Source organism: Aquarana catesbeiana, linkage group LG10 (genome assembly GCF_042186555.1).
Source record: "Aquarana catesbeiana isolate 2022-GZ linkage group LG10, ASM4218655v1, whole genome shotgun sequence".
NCBI lineage: Eukaryota > Metazoa > Chordata > Amphibia > Anura > Ranidae > Aquarana > Aquarana catesbeiana.
In genome coordinates, this window is record NC_133333.1 from 173,920,130 (window position 1) to 173,938,153 (window position 18,024).

The 18,024-nt window shown below is 44.1% G+C and overlaps 1 protein-coding gene across 3 annotated transcripts in view; it reads left to right on the forward strand.

Moving 5' to 3' along the window:
* Window positions 1-18,024, forward strand: part of PRKCZ (protein kinase C zeta) — a 608,643-nt gene that overhangs the window by 392,542 nt on the left and 198,077 nt on the right. For all 3 annotated transcript variants that reach the window (XM_073602984.1, XM_073602983.1, XM_073602985.1), the window contains one exon: window positions 1,613-1,744. In XM_073602984.1, coding sequence (XP_073459085.1) covers window positions 1,613-1,744 — 132 coding nt within the window. The remainder of the gene's footprint in view (window positions 1-1,612; window positions 1,745-18,024) is intronic.

Below are 18,024 nucleotides of genomic sequence, written 5' to 3' on the forward strand. Positions count from 1 at the left end.
GCAGCAATTTGGAAGGCATAGCAAGTATACAGTTGATTAATTGGGTGTGATGGTACAGGAGTCTCAGCCATAATGCTCCATTCACACCTATGCATGTTGCATTTGAGTGATTCTGCGGTGCTTTTTGCTGTGCTTTTGGCTGCTCAATGACCAGAGCACTTTTTGTGATACGCCCTGCATCGCTGTAACTGACAGTTGCACAGTCGTGCGACGCTGTACCCCAACAAAATTGACATCCTTTTTTTCCCACAAATAGAGCTTTCTTTTGGTGGTATTTGATCATCTCTGCAGTTTTTTTATTTTTTGCGATATATACAAAAAAAGAGCGACAATTTTGAAAAACAACACTATTTTGTACTTTTTGCTATAGAAAATATCCCCAGTTTTTTTAAAAAAAGCTAGTTTAGGCCGGTATGTATTCTTCTACATATTTTTGGTAATAAAAATCACAATAAGCGTATATTGATTGGTTTGCGCAAAAGTTATAGCGTCTACAAAATAGGGGATAGATTTATGGCATTTTTATTATTAGCTTTTTTTCTACTAGTAATGGCGGAGATCTGCAATTTTTTTTGTGACTGCGACATTATGGCAGGCACATCAGACACTTTGGACACATTTTTGGGACGATTGACAATTATACAGCGATCAGTGCTATAAAAATTCACTGATTACTGTGTAAATGTCATTGGCAGTGAAGGGGTTAACACTAGGGGGCGATCAAGGGGTTAACTGTGTTCCCTGACTGTGTGTTCTATCTGTAGGGGGAGGGGACTGACTATAGGAGATGACAGATCGTGGTTAGGAACTCAAGATCTGCATCTCCTCTCAGAACAGGGATTTCTGTGTTTACACACACACGTCCCTCTTCTGCCTCTCGTGCCCACGATCGTTTGTGGCCGGCGGTCATCGCGATCACTGGTCACGCGCATCGGCACCCTCGAGTGCAGCGGGTGCGTGCGCGCCTGCTATCCCGCTTAAAGGAGCCGACGTATAGCTACGCCGGCTCGTGGGATTGTGCCGACCTGCCGCCGTATGACGGCGGCTGGTTGGCAAGTGGTTAAAAGTCCCTGACCCTTTCCAAAAACGCAGGCAAAAAATGGATTGATGTGAACGTGTTTCATAGGAAAAAGTAATGTCCTACGTTTATGCAAAAAGCATTAAAAATGCATTGGTGTGAATGGAGCCTTAAGTGTATCTATACTGGAATGGTGACATCAGGTTATCGTAACAGTATTGCTAAGGTAAATATAGAAAGTAAATATGTGTTTTTACCTTCAGGTTTTCTCTTCATAGCCATATTTCTGAAGGCCTAATCACTTGGTTATGTACTTTTTACTGAAGGAGACGATTAGTTTGAATTGGTTGAGCTTCACCTTTAGAAGAGATCACATGACCAAGCGACTAGGCTTCAGACAAGTGATCAGCACCGAAGGGAATACATAGTGGCATTTTCTTCAATAAAAAATAAGTATTTCAGCCATTCTGTTATTCTCTACCATTTAATCACAGCATGCTTGGCATACCATGGTAACACTTGAGTATCGATCCAATTTAAAGAACTGGTGTTCATGAACTTATGGTAAGAATGCTTTTTGTCTTCTGCTTCCAGAAAGCCTACTGTGGCCAGTGCAGTGAAAGGATATGGGGCCTTGGCAGGCAAGGCTACAAGTGTATCAACTGCAAACTGCTTGTCCATAAACGCTGTCACATACTTGTCCCACTGACCTGCAAGAAGCATATGGTGAGTTTCCTTGTGTCATTTGTGCTCCGTGGAGAAACACAGACGTGGTTTATTAATTTGTTGGTATGACCCCACTGAATCATGCCAAGTATAAATTTAGTGAAACACCTTAGCTGATGAGGCTTCTCAGCATCCAATGTGTACTGCATAGATGATATCTCCACCCACCCAAAACCTGCTCTATTCCATTAAAATACCACATTGTCTCCTTAAAATAGACACATGTACAGGTATCATCTCTTTTTAAAAAGGAATTATTTCAACATTTAAACTCCAGGTAAATGGCTAAAATATTTAAAATTCCATGGGTGTAAACCATTTTTCCTGGCAAAGGATTTGTAATTCTCTTGAGCCAGTTTTGTTATACAGACACACTTGCCAGACAACACTGTCAGGTTCTGGATCTCCCTGCAAAATACAGTTTAGTTAAGGGGTAATAACAAGTTGGGGATCGTATTGGTTCTAGTAATCATGATTCATTTTCAGGATTTCTAGAGACAGAGGTAGCAGAGGAACTGGCTCCATTAAGGCTTAATAAAGAAATGGGTCCTGATTGGTATTTATCCCAGAATTCTTAGAGAACTTCAAGGTATAGTTGTTGAACTATTAACAGATCTTTTTAATCAATATCTTCTAGTACAGTGGTTCTCAACCTGGGGGTCGGGACCCCCTCGGGGGTCAAATGATGATTTACCAGGGGTCACCAAATCCTTGGCTGTTTCTGAAGCCCGCACCGCTCTCCCAGCCTTTTTGTGGTTGCCCAGCAGGGCTGTCCCTGGAGCCTGCAGCCGCCCGCCGTCTGGAGGAGACCCCATCTCCTGATTTCGGCATAGGTGTCACTGCTACGAGACACCACCAATTCAGAGACACAGTGAGTAACGCTACCTGTGATTATAGTTGCCATTAAAAGTCCCCACTATAGTTCTCAGATCAGCAGAGCTTGATCAAGAGCACCTAAGTTGGCTGATCAGAACTCCCCGCCAACATTGCCACTCATCCCATTCTCCCCCACCCCCACCAAGGAGTAAGAGAAGGAATAAAAATAGAGAATACATGTAAGAGGGAGGAACAAAGAAAAAGGGAGAGAAAGAATAAGAGAGAGAACAAGAAAGATGACTAGAAAGAGGGATGGGGGAAAAAACAAGAGATTAGGATAGAGAGAGATAAAAGGGAAAGAAAGGAGAACAAAGAGAAAGAGTGGTACATCCTAAAATGTACCATAAGGGGTTTTAATACTGTACGAGTGGAAGGGACTCAGGGAGCACTAAATGTCCATGGGTTAGGGGCGCAAATTACTTGCCTTGTCTTGGGTGCTGCCTACCCATGCTATGAAAATAATTTTACGGTTGGGGGTCTCCACAACTTCGGAAATTTTATCAAGGGGTCACGGCAACTAGAGAGGTTGAGAACCACTGTTCTAGTAGAAGTTCCCAGTGACTAGCGGACAACTAATATTGTTTCAATCCACAAGTAGGGTAGCAAGGTAGAAGCTGGCAATTACACGCCAGTGAGTTTAACATTTGTTGTAGTCAAGTTAATGGAATCGCTCCTGAAAAGGATAATTAATCACTTAAAACACACAATTCACCGAACCCAAAGCAGCATGGCTTTACGGAGGGCAGATGGTATCAGACTAATCTGATTGCAATTTTTCACCATATCTCTATTGTTTTGTACCAGGGTGGTGCTGTGGTCATAGTCTATCTTGATTTCAGCATAGCATTTTATACAGTTCCTCGTAATGGTCTCATAAAAAAAGTTGTACAAGCTAGGACTTAACCCTTGGGTGGTTCAGTGGATATGTAGTTGGCTAAAGGATACATATCAGAGTGTGGTTGTAAATTCTTTTCATTTGGAACAGAGACCCATCACTAGTGGTGTACCACAGGGCTCTGTACTAGGTCCTGTTCTATTTAATCTATATGTAAGTGATATAACTAAAGGTTTGGTGGGTAAGGTATGTATGTTGCTGATGACGCAAATGTGTGTAATAGGGTTGATATCCCTGGAGATGTCTATAACATGGAACATGATTTGGCATTCCTGGAAGATTGGTCAAAGCAGTTGAAATGGTGCAACGTTTATATATGTAATATAATGCACCAATGGCAAAGAATACTTTGATGGGCTACACTAATGGGGTACAGTGTCGACCAGCGCTACAGAGGAAAAAGATTTAGGAGTACTTATTTCAGCACTAGAGGCATCACCAGCAGGAGAAATAAGGTTTTTATTCCTCTATATAGATCTTTAGTTAGAACTTATTTAGAATACTGTGTCCAGTTCTGGAGACCTCACATACAAAAAGATATTGATAGGATAAAACGGCTTAGAGATGGGCAACAAAAATGGTGAATGGTCTGAGGAATAAAACTAGGGCCTAGACAAGGTGGGGGGGGGGGGCAATAGGGAACTTTCCCTGAGTGCAGTGCCGTTCTTGGAAGAAGGGGCGCTGGGAGCTTGTCGGTGCCTGAATGACAGGAATAATGGTGCCAGTAACAGTGCCGCTGTAACTCCTGTCATTCACCTGGAAACCAGAGCACATAGCAGTGGCCGCAACAGCTGCAGGTGGAGAGGATCGCTCTCTTTCCTCCCTCAAACAGCTGCCTGTTCTTGGCGGAAATTATTAGACAGGGCAACACCACAAACACCTTCCTGAAGAGGGGAGAAAGATGAGACGGTAGCAGGACTGATGAAGGTGAGTGTGACTTACTGGTGGAGCTGGGCAGGGCCCACTGATGAATGTCGCTCGTACTACGGCCAGTGCCACTGATAAGTTGAGAAATTTAAGAAGCAGAGCTGCTCCACTTGTAGGACAGATGGAACGAAGGGCTCTCTCAGCAGATGGGTACACAGATTCGGGCAGCATCTGCCCTCCCATAAATCCCACTCCCGCCTTATGGAAAGAGATTAAGCCCCGAGGATAATGCGGACACAGAGGGAATGCAAATTAGGGTACACCCAAGTTATGTATAAAAATATATTCACTTTATTAATACAAAGTAGAAAGGTGTAACAATGAAAATGTACAAAAAATATAAAAACAATGATACATCTCAATTGGAGATAGGAGTAGCTGCTAGACTTAAATCACCGACATGTTTCGGAAGCCAAAAATAAATGTTTTTGTCATATATACATCCTTCTTCAAGGTTAATAGAAAAGCAGAATATTCCATATTGAGAGAAAAAGGAAGGGGGAGGGAGTAATATATCAGTATTGAGAGTAAATAATTTACAAACAACTGGTTTAAGCATGGAAATATTATGGCACATGTGAAAAGTAAACAGAAAATATATCTATTCGTACTTACAGATGTATGTTCAAATCTTGAAAACATGCACATCAGTAGATGAAACGTCAGGCCAAGGGTATTTCCTTAGCTGTGCCTCAAAGCTCAATTCATATGGTTTGAGATAAACTAAGAAATCGATCCCATGTATTATGAAGTCGATCCCATGTATAAAATACAAGCTTAGATAAGATATGGCTGAGGTAAATTGGGACAGGTGTAATGCTTGCTCTGAAGCAGTCCAACAATGCTCACGAGGATACCCCAAAAGAGGGGGAGACAGATATCTAAAAATGTAATAGGATGTAGGTATAAGGACAAAGAACATGATAATATATAGAGAGGCAAAAAATTGCCAAAGAACATGGCAAAAGTTCAACATTTACACCATGTTTGTATTACCTGAGATGCAGTGGTCAGAACTTGCTCACAAGAGTCTCTGGCGTTTCCTGGCTGTGCAGCAATTGATGCTGTTACCAGCTGGAATATATACGCCTAGAGGCCAGGTGAATACAATCAAGACAATTAGTAATACTACTTGAAGGGGAAGGAGGGGGCGGAGACAGGCGTCAGTGAGCGTCAGCTGACAGCTCCCCCGAGCACCTGTCACATCGCCCCGGTCCCTGCATCCGTCTCTCACTGGCATCCCCCGGTCGATCCGGCGTCACCGTGTCTAGCGCGGTGATGTCAGACGTTGACACGGCCGCCGACACGAAGGTGGGCAGATAGACTGGGCGCTGGAGGTGCCCAGTGCGCATGTGCGGGAGACTACTGTCTCCACAGAAGCGTCCGCCGATGCAACCCTGAATAGGGAGCTGCCCCAAGGGTGGCAGAAGTTGCCACCAAAGGGGCCCCACGTGTCGGGGAGCCTCGGTGGACCACCAAGAGCAGTCAAGCCTGCCTAAATTACCCAAGAAATAACAATGTAGGCACAGCTTAGATGTTGACCTAGGCCACCGGTTACCATCTGTACAAATAGGTTTATTGTTTATGCAATATCTGTAACAGAGAAAAGGTAATAATATACAGTTAGTACAGTATAACATTTGCTTATGATAATAATAGGTAAAAAAGATTTTTTAAACAATAAAATACAGAAAAAGTTCATGTGCTGATTTATATACAAACACATGCTGTCAGGATTACCAGAGAGAACGGGAATGTCTACTCCTAATGTCTGGGGACATCGCACCAAACCCTGGCCCTCCCACACCAAATTCCCAACGCCAAAATTGGCCATCTACCTCCTCCAACAGTAGTCGTAACTTCAACCTTCTCATCCCAATTCACCTGATTCCACAAGTCGACCCACCTCTTTCATGTGCCCTCTGGAATGCCCGCTCGGTCTTCAACAAACTAGCTTCTGCCAATTAACTTTTCTTCTCCAAATCCCTTAATCTAGTTGCTATAACCGAAACCTGGCTCCAGGAATTTGACACTACCTCTCCAGCTGCCCTGTCCCACAGTGGCCTCCTCTGGACTCCACCAGACCCAGTGGACAAAAAGGAGGTGGTGTCAGACTTCTCCTCTCCCCACAATGCACCTTCCAGGTACTTCCCACACCTCCCTCTCTTTCCCCCTGCTCTTTCCAAATGCACTGCATTCATCTTTTCTCTCCAGCTTGTCTGAGGGTCGCAGTCATTTATCGGCCTCCTGGACCAGTGTAACGCTTTCTGGATGACTTCTCTGCATGGCTACCCTATTTTCTCTCATCTGAAGTGCCTGCCATCATCCTAGGTGACTTTAACATTCCAATCAATGTTAATACTGCTACCACTTCTAAACTACTCAACCTAACCTCTTTTAACCTAACACAATGGACACAAACCACCACTCACTCCAACAGCAACACTCTTGACCTTGTATTCTCCAATCGCTGCACTCCTTGCAATCTCTCTAACACCCCCTTTCCTCTCTCTGATCACAACCTTATCCATTTCACACTCTCCTTGTCTCCTACATCCCATGCTGCCAACCCACAAAACACTACCCGCAGAAACCTTCGCAACTTCAACCCTTCCCTTCTTCACTCTGCTACTGATGGCCTTTATGCCAAATTTGCACCCCTGTCCTGCCCAGACCTAACCACTTCCATGTACAACACCACGTTGTCATCCTCCCTAGACATACTTGCTCCTCTTTCTACACGCAGAACCAGGCCCCATCTGCCACAACCCTGGCAAACAGACGACACCAGAAGTCTTAAGAGACACAGCCATGCTCTTGAGCGAGCATGGCGTAAATCTAAATCCCTGCAAGACTTTACCCTCTACAAATCTGCCCTTCTCAAATACAACTCCTGCCTCCACACTGCTAAACAAACCTTTTACAATACTCTCATCAAAACCCTCTCATTCAAACCTCATCAACTCTTTTCTACCCCTAATTCCTTACTTCACCCCTCACTGCCCCCACCCACCAGCTTGCTTACCGCTCAACAGATTGCCAACCATTTTAATTGCAAAATCGACACAATTCGCAAGGAGATATCCAGCATTCAAACTCCTCCCCTACCCAACACATCGGGTCTAACACCACACTCAATACTCTCCTCCTTTTGCCCAGTAAACAAGGATGAAGTTGATAAACTCCTCTCCATGGCCCACCTCACTTCCTGTCCCCTGGACCCTGTCCCCTCTCAATTACTGCGACCACCTTCCCACTCTATCCTCAACTCCCTAACCCACATCTTCAACCTCTCCCTCTCCTCCGGCACCTTTCCTTCCCCGCTCAAACATGCACTGGTTATCCCCATACTCAAAAAACCCTCACTAGACCCCACCTGTTTGAATAACGTAAGACCCATCTCCCTGCTCCCGTTTGCCTCCAAGCTCATCGAACGCCTTGTCCATGACTGAATGAATGGCTAGATCACGGACAACAACCTTCTCGACCCCCTACAGTCTGACTTCTGTCCACAACATTCTACTGAAACTGCCCTACTAAAACTAGCCAATGACCTACTAACTGCTAAAACCAATGGGCACTACTCCATACTCATACTTTTAGACCTCTCTGCTGCCTTTGAGACAGTTGACCACCTGCTCCTCCTCAGCAAATTACACTTCCTTACCCTCCGTGATTCTGCTTTATCCTGGTTCTCCTCCTACCTATCTCAGCGCACTTTCAGTGTCACTTACAACTCCATCTCCTCCACTCCCCTTCCTCTTTCTGTTGGGGTACCCCAAGGCTCCGTCCTTGGGCCTCTCCTATTCTCATGCTATACCTCTTTCCTGGGCCAGTTGATAACCTCCCATGGCTTCCAATACCACCTCTATGCTGACGACACCCAGATCTATCTCTCCACTCCTCAACTCACCCCCTCGATCTCCTCACTGATCTCAAACTTATTGAATGACATATCGATATGGATGTCACCACTTCCTCAAACTCAATCTTTCTAAAACTGAACTTGTTATATTTCCTCCTTCACGGTCCCCCCCCCCCCCCCCTGTGACTTCACCATTAATATCAACAACACAACCATTGGTCCCTCCACTCAGGGTGCTGGGTGTAATCCTTGACTCTGACCTCTCCTTCAGCCCCCACATCCAATCACTGGCTAAATCCTGCCGCCTTAACCTCCGCAACATCTCCAAAATTCGACCCTTCCTGACTAATGACACCACAAAGCAACCTTTTCACGCCTTGATTATTTCCCGCCTTGACTACTGCAACTCTCTCCTTAATGGCCTACCCTTAAGCAAGCTATCCCCCCTTCAGTCTATTATGAATTCTGCTGCTAAACTAATACACCTCACTAACCAATCCATGACTGCTGCTCCTCTCTGCCAATCCCTTCACTGGCTTCCCCTACCCCACCGTGTAAAATTCAAAATGCTAACCATAACCTGCAAGGCCATTCATAACATCGCCCCCATCTACATCACCAACCTTATCTGTAGATATCACCCAAATCGTCCCCTCCGCTCCTCCCAGGACCTCCTGCTCTCTAGCTCTCTTGTTACTACCTCCCATGCTCGCCCTTAGGACTTCTTCAGAGCCTCTCCCACCCTCTGTAACTCCTTGCCCCAGTATGTCCGATCAGCCCCTACCCTGTCCACCTTTAGGAGATCCCTGAAAACTCATTTATTCAGGGAAGCCTATCCCACACCCACCTAACAACTGTCCCCGAGCCACCCCCATCAAATCATTCTCTGCAGCTATTACCTTTTGTACCACCACCCCCTCCCTTTAGAATGTAAGCTTCATGAGCAGGGCCCTCCTGTACCTTTTGTATTGAACTGTACTGTAATTGTGTTGTCCCCCCTATACATTGTAAAGCGCTGCGTAAACTGTTGGCGCTATATAATAAATGAATAATATAATAATGAATAATAATAATCATGTTGGAATACTGCCCTGCGGCCCAGTCTCCGAGGGGATCATGCTCTGCTTCAGTATGTCACAGTACATGTTGGCATTCATGGTTCCCTCAGTGAACTGTAGCTCTCCAGTGCTGGCAGCACTCATGCAGCCACAGACCATGACACTCCCACCACCATGCTTGACTGTAGGCTAGACATATTTGTCTTTGTACTCCTCACCTAGTTGCCACCACACACGCTTGACACCATCTGAACCAAATATGTTTATCTTAGTCTCATCAGACCACAGGACGTTGTTCCAGTGATCCATGTCCTAAGTCTTCTTGTCTTCAGCAAACTGCGGGCTTTCTTGTGCAATATCTTTAGAAGACGCTTGCTTGCTTCCGGGATGACAGCCATGCAGACCAATTTGATGCAGTGTGCGACGTATGGTCTGAGCACTGACATAATGACCCCCACCCCTTCAACCTCTGCAGCAATGCTGGCAGCACTCATATGTCTATTTCCCAAAGACAACCTCTGGATATGACGCTGAGCATGTGCACTCAATTTCTTTGGTCGACCATGGCGAGGCCTGTTCTGAGTGGAACCTGTCCTGTAAAACCGCTGTATGGTCTTGGCCACCGTGCTGCAGCTCAGGTTCAGGGTCTTGGCAATCTTCTTATAGCCTAGGCCATCTTTATGTAGAGCAACAATTCTTTTTTTTTCAGATCCTCAAAGAGTTCTTTGCCATGAGGTGCCATGTTGAATTTCCAGTGACCAGTATGAGAGAGTGAGAGCGATGGCACCAAATTTAACATACCTGCTCCCCATTCACACCTGAGACATTGTTACATTAATGAGTCACATGACACCAGGCAGGGAAAATGGCTAATTGGGTCCAATTTGGACATTTTCACTTAGGTACTCACTTTTGTTGCCAGCGGTTTATACATTTAATGACTGTGCGTTGAGTTATTTTGAGGGGACAGCATATTTACACTGTTTTACAAGCTGTACACTCACTACTTTACATTGTAGCAAAGTGTAATTTCTTCAGTGTTGTCACATGAAAAGATATAATAAAATATTTACAAAAATGTGAGGAGTGTACTCACTTTTGTGAGATACTGTAGGTTTGTCAGTAGCAGGTGTTGCTGCAACTACCTGCTAGAAACTGGACTCATCACGAATCAACGCACATATTTGTCAGCACAGCATGGATCATCAAATATTGTCTAAAGCTTTTATTAGAGAAAGATCGCATCACAAAGGATTTTATGCAATGTTTCAGAGCTGAGCAGGACCCCTTTGAAGCCTGCGTGGCTCCGAAGCCTTGCAAATAATCCTTTTGTGATGTGCTCTTTCTGCAAGAAAAGCTTCAGATGATACTTGATGATCCATGGTATGCTAGCGAATATGTGCGTTGGCTCATAGTTGTGGAGCAGCCCCAGTAAGCTCAATCTGCGAGTTTGACAAGTGTTACCGCCTGTCATACTCTGCACCCTGAGTTAAAAATGGCAGCGACATACAATTCTACATACTCCTCACATGCCAGGGGTGTATCTGTTCAGGTGTTTTGTGGCGAAAGAGTCTCCTGTGAATGCGTGGAGATAGATAATTTTTAAATATGGAAGATATATTTTTTAGACATGCGTTTGTGATTTCTAATGTGTGTATCTCGCCACCATACTCGGATGAAATAATTTTGTTGTTTATGAAGATTCCAGCTAATGTATTGCCTCTCCCTGTTCTCCTGGTGGGTGATTTTCAACAGGGTTTTCAGTATCGGACAGGATAGGTTTGCTTCCCCCAAGCAGGCTGACATAGAGCGCTAAACGCCCCTGGGGAAGCTACGTCTGGAGCTGGGTATATACAACCACTGGCGTAAACTACATCCCATGAAAGCGCAATACACTTGTTACTCAAGAACCTACAACTCTCTATCTCTCATCGATTTGATCCTGGATTCTCTTGAAATATTTAGGTACATTATTTTTACACTAGGGACGTGTCGGACCACTTCCCCTTACTGGCTACCCTAGGTGGTTTCCCTACCAGGACCAAAAGGGCTATGTAGATACGTAATCCATCCTGGTTCCAGATAATTGCTAATCATGACTCTGTGCAAAGGGCCTTCATTTCTTTTTTAGATACCAATTTACCCACTTGCCGCCCACCCACCGTCAATTGACGGAGGAGTGGTGTGGTTCTCGTTCTGGGAGGACATCAAATGACGGCGCCCCGGGAACAGCCGCTCTCATGCGCCCAGCATGGCGATAGTGGCCGCCCCATGTTCCTAGTACAAGGCGTAACCTGGATCTCTGTAAAGAGCTGCTGACACGGCTCTTTAACCATGTGATCTGCTGTGTCCAAACACAGCCGGTCACATGTAAATGCGGAAGTGCCGTATCAGCTCTCCTCACCTCACACTGACTGTGTGTGTGGCAAGGAGTGCCAACCAGCAGCATCTCCTCGCAGGGGAGACCAGGGCAGGTAATCAGGGCACTGATGATCATCAGTGCCCTGATTGCAGGAAAGCCCCATCAGTGCCATCAATCGGTGCCCATTAGTGATGCTCATCAGTGCCCATCAGTGCTGCCTATCCATGCCACCTATCAGTGCCCAACAGTACTGTCTCCTCAGCGCACATCAGTGAAGGAAAAAATTGACTTATTTACAAAATAGTTTGGGACACTATGAAAGCCTATCTTAGAGGCCTTCCTATTAAAAAAAAAATCAGGTAGGTTAAAACTAAAAGCAGACAAGATAAACTAAATGAGCGGGTGGTTGCAATGGAGGCTGATTATGTTCAAGATCCAACTGCTGAAAGCAGTTTGTCCTGGTCTGTGGCGCAGACTCAGCTTAAACTCCTTATGGAGAAAAGATTGCCAGACAGGCAGGGGGAAACGCAGGTACATTTTTGGCTGATATTGCCCATTCACAAGATAATACTTTATCAATGCAATAAAATCAGCAGCTGGGATGGTCTGCCCTAAATCCGAAGAAGTCCTGGCAATTTTCAGATACTTCTATCAGGAACTTTATAGTTCTAGGGCTACTTATATGAGCACCGACCTCTCCCAATTTCTAGATAACATTCACTTTCCCACTCTGTCTCAAACTGATAGATGCTTGACGGATGCCCCTATAACATTGGAGGAGCTGGAAACTGCTGTAGCTTTGCTCCTAAACGGGGCCCCCAGATTCCAGCCTGGTACGGTTCGGGGGGGGGGGGGCGCTTGTCCCCACCCCTTTTCCTGACCGGCCGGGCTGCGTGCTCGGATAAGGGTCTGGTATGGATCTTGGGGGGGACCCCCACGCTGTTTTTTCGGCGTAGGGGGTTCCCCTTAGAATCCATACCAGACCTAAGGGCCTGGTATGCTCTTGGAGGGGAATTCCTTCTCGCGCTGGCTGCAATAGGAAAATGTGTTTTTTCTATTGCAGCCAGCGCGAGATGTACAGTACCCTGTCGCCGAGAACCAGCACGATGGGATCGCACTGAAAACACATTCTCGCGGGCAGGTACTGTAGCTTGTCACCATTACGTCAGAAATTCAGATCTCAGAGTAAAGTATGGTTTAAGCTGCCAATCTCTCTAGCAATTTTAGAGGTAAATGCCCCAGGGATAGTGCAGGCAGAGGAGGGTGAACCAGACTTTAAAGGAGTAACATTGTATAAAGCAGTACAAAATGTATTGGGTATAAGTACACATACACAAATATATACACCTAAAAACAGTTATTGGATACAAACAATAAACAGCAGCTACATTTTGGAGCACACAGATGATCTCCAAATGAGATGGAGTGTGTGGTCACAAAAGTCCCAACATGTTTCAGGATATGGGTGTAAATACTCAATTCCTTCCTCAGGGGTAGAATTGAAGCAAGCTGTTTGTTCTATCAACAGAAAAATATGTGTAAGAAATACAAAAAATGATGAAAAATAAACAAATATGTAAAGATACAGTACGTATTTGAACAGCAAGGCATATGGTGACAGGCAATGGAGATGATTGGTACTCACAAAGTTTGTGTTCTTTAAAATATAATGCACATTAGAATTCATCGGTAGGAGGGGCTTTCATCTCTAGACCTGTTCAGTCACACAGAGAGGGGAGCTCTGGGGTTCATACGTGAGGCTTATAGATATGTGTCAAAATCCCCTATAACAGAGAGCATATAAAGTATAATATATGTATGGTTGGAGCACGCAGCGTCTATGTCGCCAAAAATCACATCAAAGCTCACAAGGATCAACCAAACAGATGAGTAGACCGATCTAACACAAAAAATATTAAATAATGTAAGATCAGTGGGATGGCACAACAAGCCATAAAATGCAAGAGTATAAAACTGACAGTATAGGTATGAATAAGCATGTCATATAGCATACATGCAGGCTCCTCACCATGGGCATGGCACAGCACAATATTTAAAATATTAACTGCAATACATGCGGGCAGAATGACAGCATGGTCGCAGAGGCAGTATGAAATAGCGAGGTGCAAGTGATTGCTTACCTGTGTATGTTTTATGTGGATTGCTGATGTAAAGCGCAGTGCGATCCTGGCTGTGCAATAGCTGAATGGTATACTTACTGGCTTATAAAAGCAAACGGGGAGGGGAGAATCGTAGTGTAGCCGGCCATCAACGAGGGCAAGTGTCCAATGGATGAGGCTGATAGGTGTCAGGTGATCGGAGAGTCCATCATGACGATGACTCCAAACAATCAGTTTTGCACCTTTTTTTCTTTATGCTTTTGGATATAAACTGTGGACTATTTGGAAGCTTTTTCAGTGAAGCACATCGTTTTTAAGGGTGAAGGGCCCTAAACACTGACACGTGTTTGAATTGTAGCACATCATTTATGAGGGAGTGCTACTTTCACTTTATTGCCCTTTTTTATGTTTTGGAATTTTTTTTTATGTCAAGTGTATAAGGAGTTGATGTCATAAATATGATTTTGATATGAGGGATTTTCTATAATATGTTTAAGTAGTCATGATTATGTTCACTTACTACCAGAGATTGGTCATATAATTAGGCAATCTGTTTAAAGCAGCGAAAATGCACACCTTTTTTCAATCACCAAAACATATGTAACATTCTATCCCGCAGTAAAAAATCAGTCTGAAAGTGATTTAGAATGAAATGCCCCGGCATCAGTGTGAGGAAAAAATGCCGCGTCGTTGGAAGGTAGAAATTCCCCCTCATCTGTGATGTCACATAAGAAAAGAAAATGTCCCTGAATAAGGGGTGCAACTGGAAGGAAAAATATCTCTAAGTCGGTGTTGTCAGTAGAAGAAAAAAATATCCCTGTTTCAGCAGCGTCGGTTTGAGGGGGACTGAGTTGGCAGTGGTATGAAGGGAGGAGGGGCGCTGGGAGGGAGGGGGCTCTGTGGGGTGCATTCAACTAAGTGACCCTGGGGAGCCAGGGGAGCTACAGTATGTTAGGGATTCAAATGAATGGTCTGCCAAATTGTATTGCAGGGGAATGCAGACGGCGTTCATGTGTGATTCTTATGTGAATTGACCCTTATGGGAGTTCAGTTATCACTGGTTTTCCACAAATATTTCTTTCTTAGACTTGGAGTACTTTTGTAGTCCAGTCTTGAAACGTCACTGTTTCTTATGTGGGGAATATGAATGGGGTGCTGCACTTTGTTGGATATAATTAAAGTTTTTTTTCAATTGCTGTAAAGTACCCAGTGAAAATGACCTTGTTGGGATACTAAATATTAAAAGCGAAACTGAAGTTCCACTATAAGAAACAGCGAGCAGGCAGGCTTTTATTGTAGAGGAGACATAAGTGCCCCTTCCTGCCTGCGTATGGTTTTCCCCAGCGCTGTACCTGAGTGCTGGGATGACTAGTCCCTGTGCATCCCCTGTTGGCCAATGAATAGGCCCGAAGACCAGCATTCAGAAGATGCCAGCTCCGATGAGGGACTGTTGGATAGGTATGTATACAACCTATTGTTGGATGGTAAAGCAGAATGCTGAGCTGTGGTTTTACCAATCCTAACTCACTTCTTAGTTTTTTTTTTAGTTAAAACATAACCGCTTTACAGAGCTGTACTCATGCTGCAGCTGGGATGCTTTGCAAAAAGAAAAAAGAGAACATACAAGGAAAAAAGAAACACAAAAACACAACTAAAATTCCATTCCCACCTTTTTCTTCCTTCTCCATACTCTCCGCCTTGCTCCCTCCCTTACTTACTAAATTAAACCAATAGAACGTTAACATTAGCAACACATTTAATTCGTTATGATCCAGTATTCCAAAAATTCCAAAAGTATACCAGGGCAACCAATACACGATAGATATATATATATATATATATATATATATATATATATATAAAAAAAAAGAAAGAAAAGAAGGAAGATATATGGGTCAGGTCAGCCAGTTCTTCAGGTACTGCCTTCTCTTTATTGTGAGCCTAAGTTAGAACATGAAGCATCTATCCATTTTTGCCACATTTTTTCAAACTTCCAGAGTGCATTTCGTTAAACATAAATATATTTTTCAAACATTACACGTCTGTCCAGTTCCCGCATCCAGTCCCCAAGGGCAGGATTGGGCGAGACCCAGCAGGAAGCTATTACCTTACGAGCCATAACAAGCAATCTTATAATGGCCACTACCTGATCGTGTTTACAAATTGTTGGGGTTTATGCACCCTGAGAGCCATAGAACGGGGTCTGGAGTCAACGCAGCATTATAAACAGAGTTGATACCATCTCTCACGTCCTGCCAGTACCGATGTAATTTTTGGCATCTCCAAAACAGATGAATAGAAGAACCAGGTGATTGAGCACATCTTGCACATTCAGGATTTTCCTTCCTGCCTATTTTAAGCAAAAGCGCTGGAGTTCGGTAAGACCTATGCAGGATAAAAAGTTGGGTGACTGAGTTGGAGACAAGACCAACTGAATAGTTTTCATTATTTGATCCCAAATGTCCCCTAAATCCACATTGACATCCTTCTCCCATTTCTGCCTACATGGGAAAGGAAAACTAAGAAGTGAGTTGGATAGCAAACGTGTATAGACTTTAGAAATAGGGCCCTTTGTATTATTACACTGTCTAAAATGGGGAAAAAAGGAAAAGAGACGTTTGGGACCAAACCATACGATTTTAGAGCATGTCTTAATTTGTAGGTACTGGAAGAACCACCTTCGATCCAAAATGTAGTCCATACAGAGCTGTCGATATGTTTTCAGCACTCCACTGGAATACAGCTGCATCAGAGTTGCAATGCCAGCACGTTCCCACCTGGAAAACCCTTCCAGCCGGTAAATTCGAGGAAGCGCTTTATTTGACTATAGTGGAGTAAATCCGGTGTACCCTGTGATACCCAGCATTTGATGGATTGCCAGACCTTATCCCACAATCTACCTGATTTATAAGTATGTTGATTAAACAGCAAAGTATATTATAAGAAGATATATGCAAACCACCTTTTTCCTAACCTGCAAGATCTTGAAGTTGGGCCACCAAGACATAACCAGGGATTTGGTATCGATAGCCCCCTTGATAGTTTGGGTACTGTAAACATTCATATTAAATTTTGTCAGGCCTGTCCCCCCATATCAGATCTCAAAAAACCGTACCAAGTTTCTTAAAATATTTCTGTGAAACCCAACGAGGTGAGTAAATAGTACATTAATTGTGGCATCCAGATAATTTTTAAAAGATCAAAACGATCTGCTACAGCGATTACTAAAGAGGGAAACCACCAGGGAGTATCGCACTGGAAACCCTTGCAACATCATTGGGCCTTTGTGCTTAGTAGCATCTCGGGGCATCCCCCCCTTTTCTTGCACCTTTTTTTTTCTCGCGTGTACGCCATTTCGCGCATGCAAGGTTGGTTGCCCTCCACCTGACCTGTACATGCCGCCCATACATTATGTCGGCAGCTTTGTCGATGTCTGACGTCATCGCGCCTTATGACACGGTGACATGTTTTTAGGCACACCTAGTGCACAGGTTCTAGCAATCACATATTACTCAGCCACTCCTGAGGTAAAATGCTCACTTTTTTTAATGTATAAAAAGTATTTAAAAAGTGCAAACACGGCGCTCACAAGTAAGGTTCCAATAACACTGGGTCCGGGACTGATGTCACCTGGATCCGTATTTACGTGTAACGCCACAAACCCACGTGGCTTCGCCAGGATGCCACGTGGGTTATATGTTTTGGTGCTGCATCCTACACCCTTACACAGGATGGGGGACTCGGTTTGGCACTTTCGCTCTGGGCGCTGGATGAACTTGTCCCGGCACTGGGTAAAACCAATCAGGAGAGAGTTTAGGAACTTGGTATGTGCAGTCTGGAAGTAAAGATGGGAAAGGTGAGACATGAGTGAAAACTTCAAATACATCAAGTGTGTGAATAAGGTTTATGAGGGCAAAATTTTCAGTATGAAGTCGAGATCAAAGGAGGAGGAAAGTTTAAAACTGACCTTAGAAAGTATTATTTTACTGAAAGGCTAGTTGATGCTTGAGATAGACTTTTAGCAGTGGTAGTGAGTCAGTCAACGGTAAGTGGATTCAAACTTGTTTGGGACAAACCTAGATCTATAAAAAATAAAAATAAAAAAAAGTATAAATAAAGACTCAATGGACCGCGTTGTTAGGAGCCGGCACCTGCCTATCAGCAACAGGGATGAGTC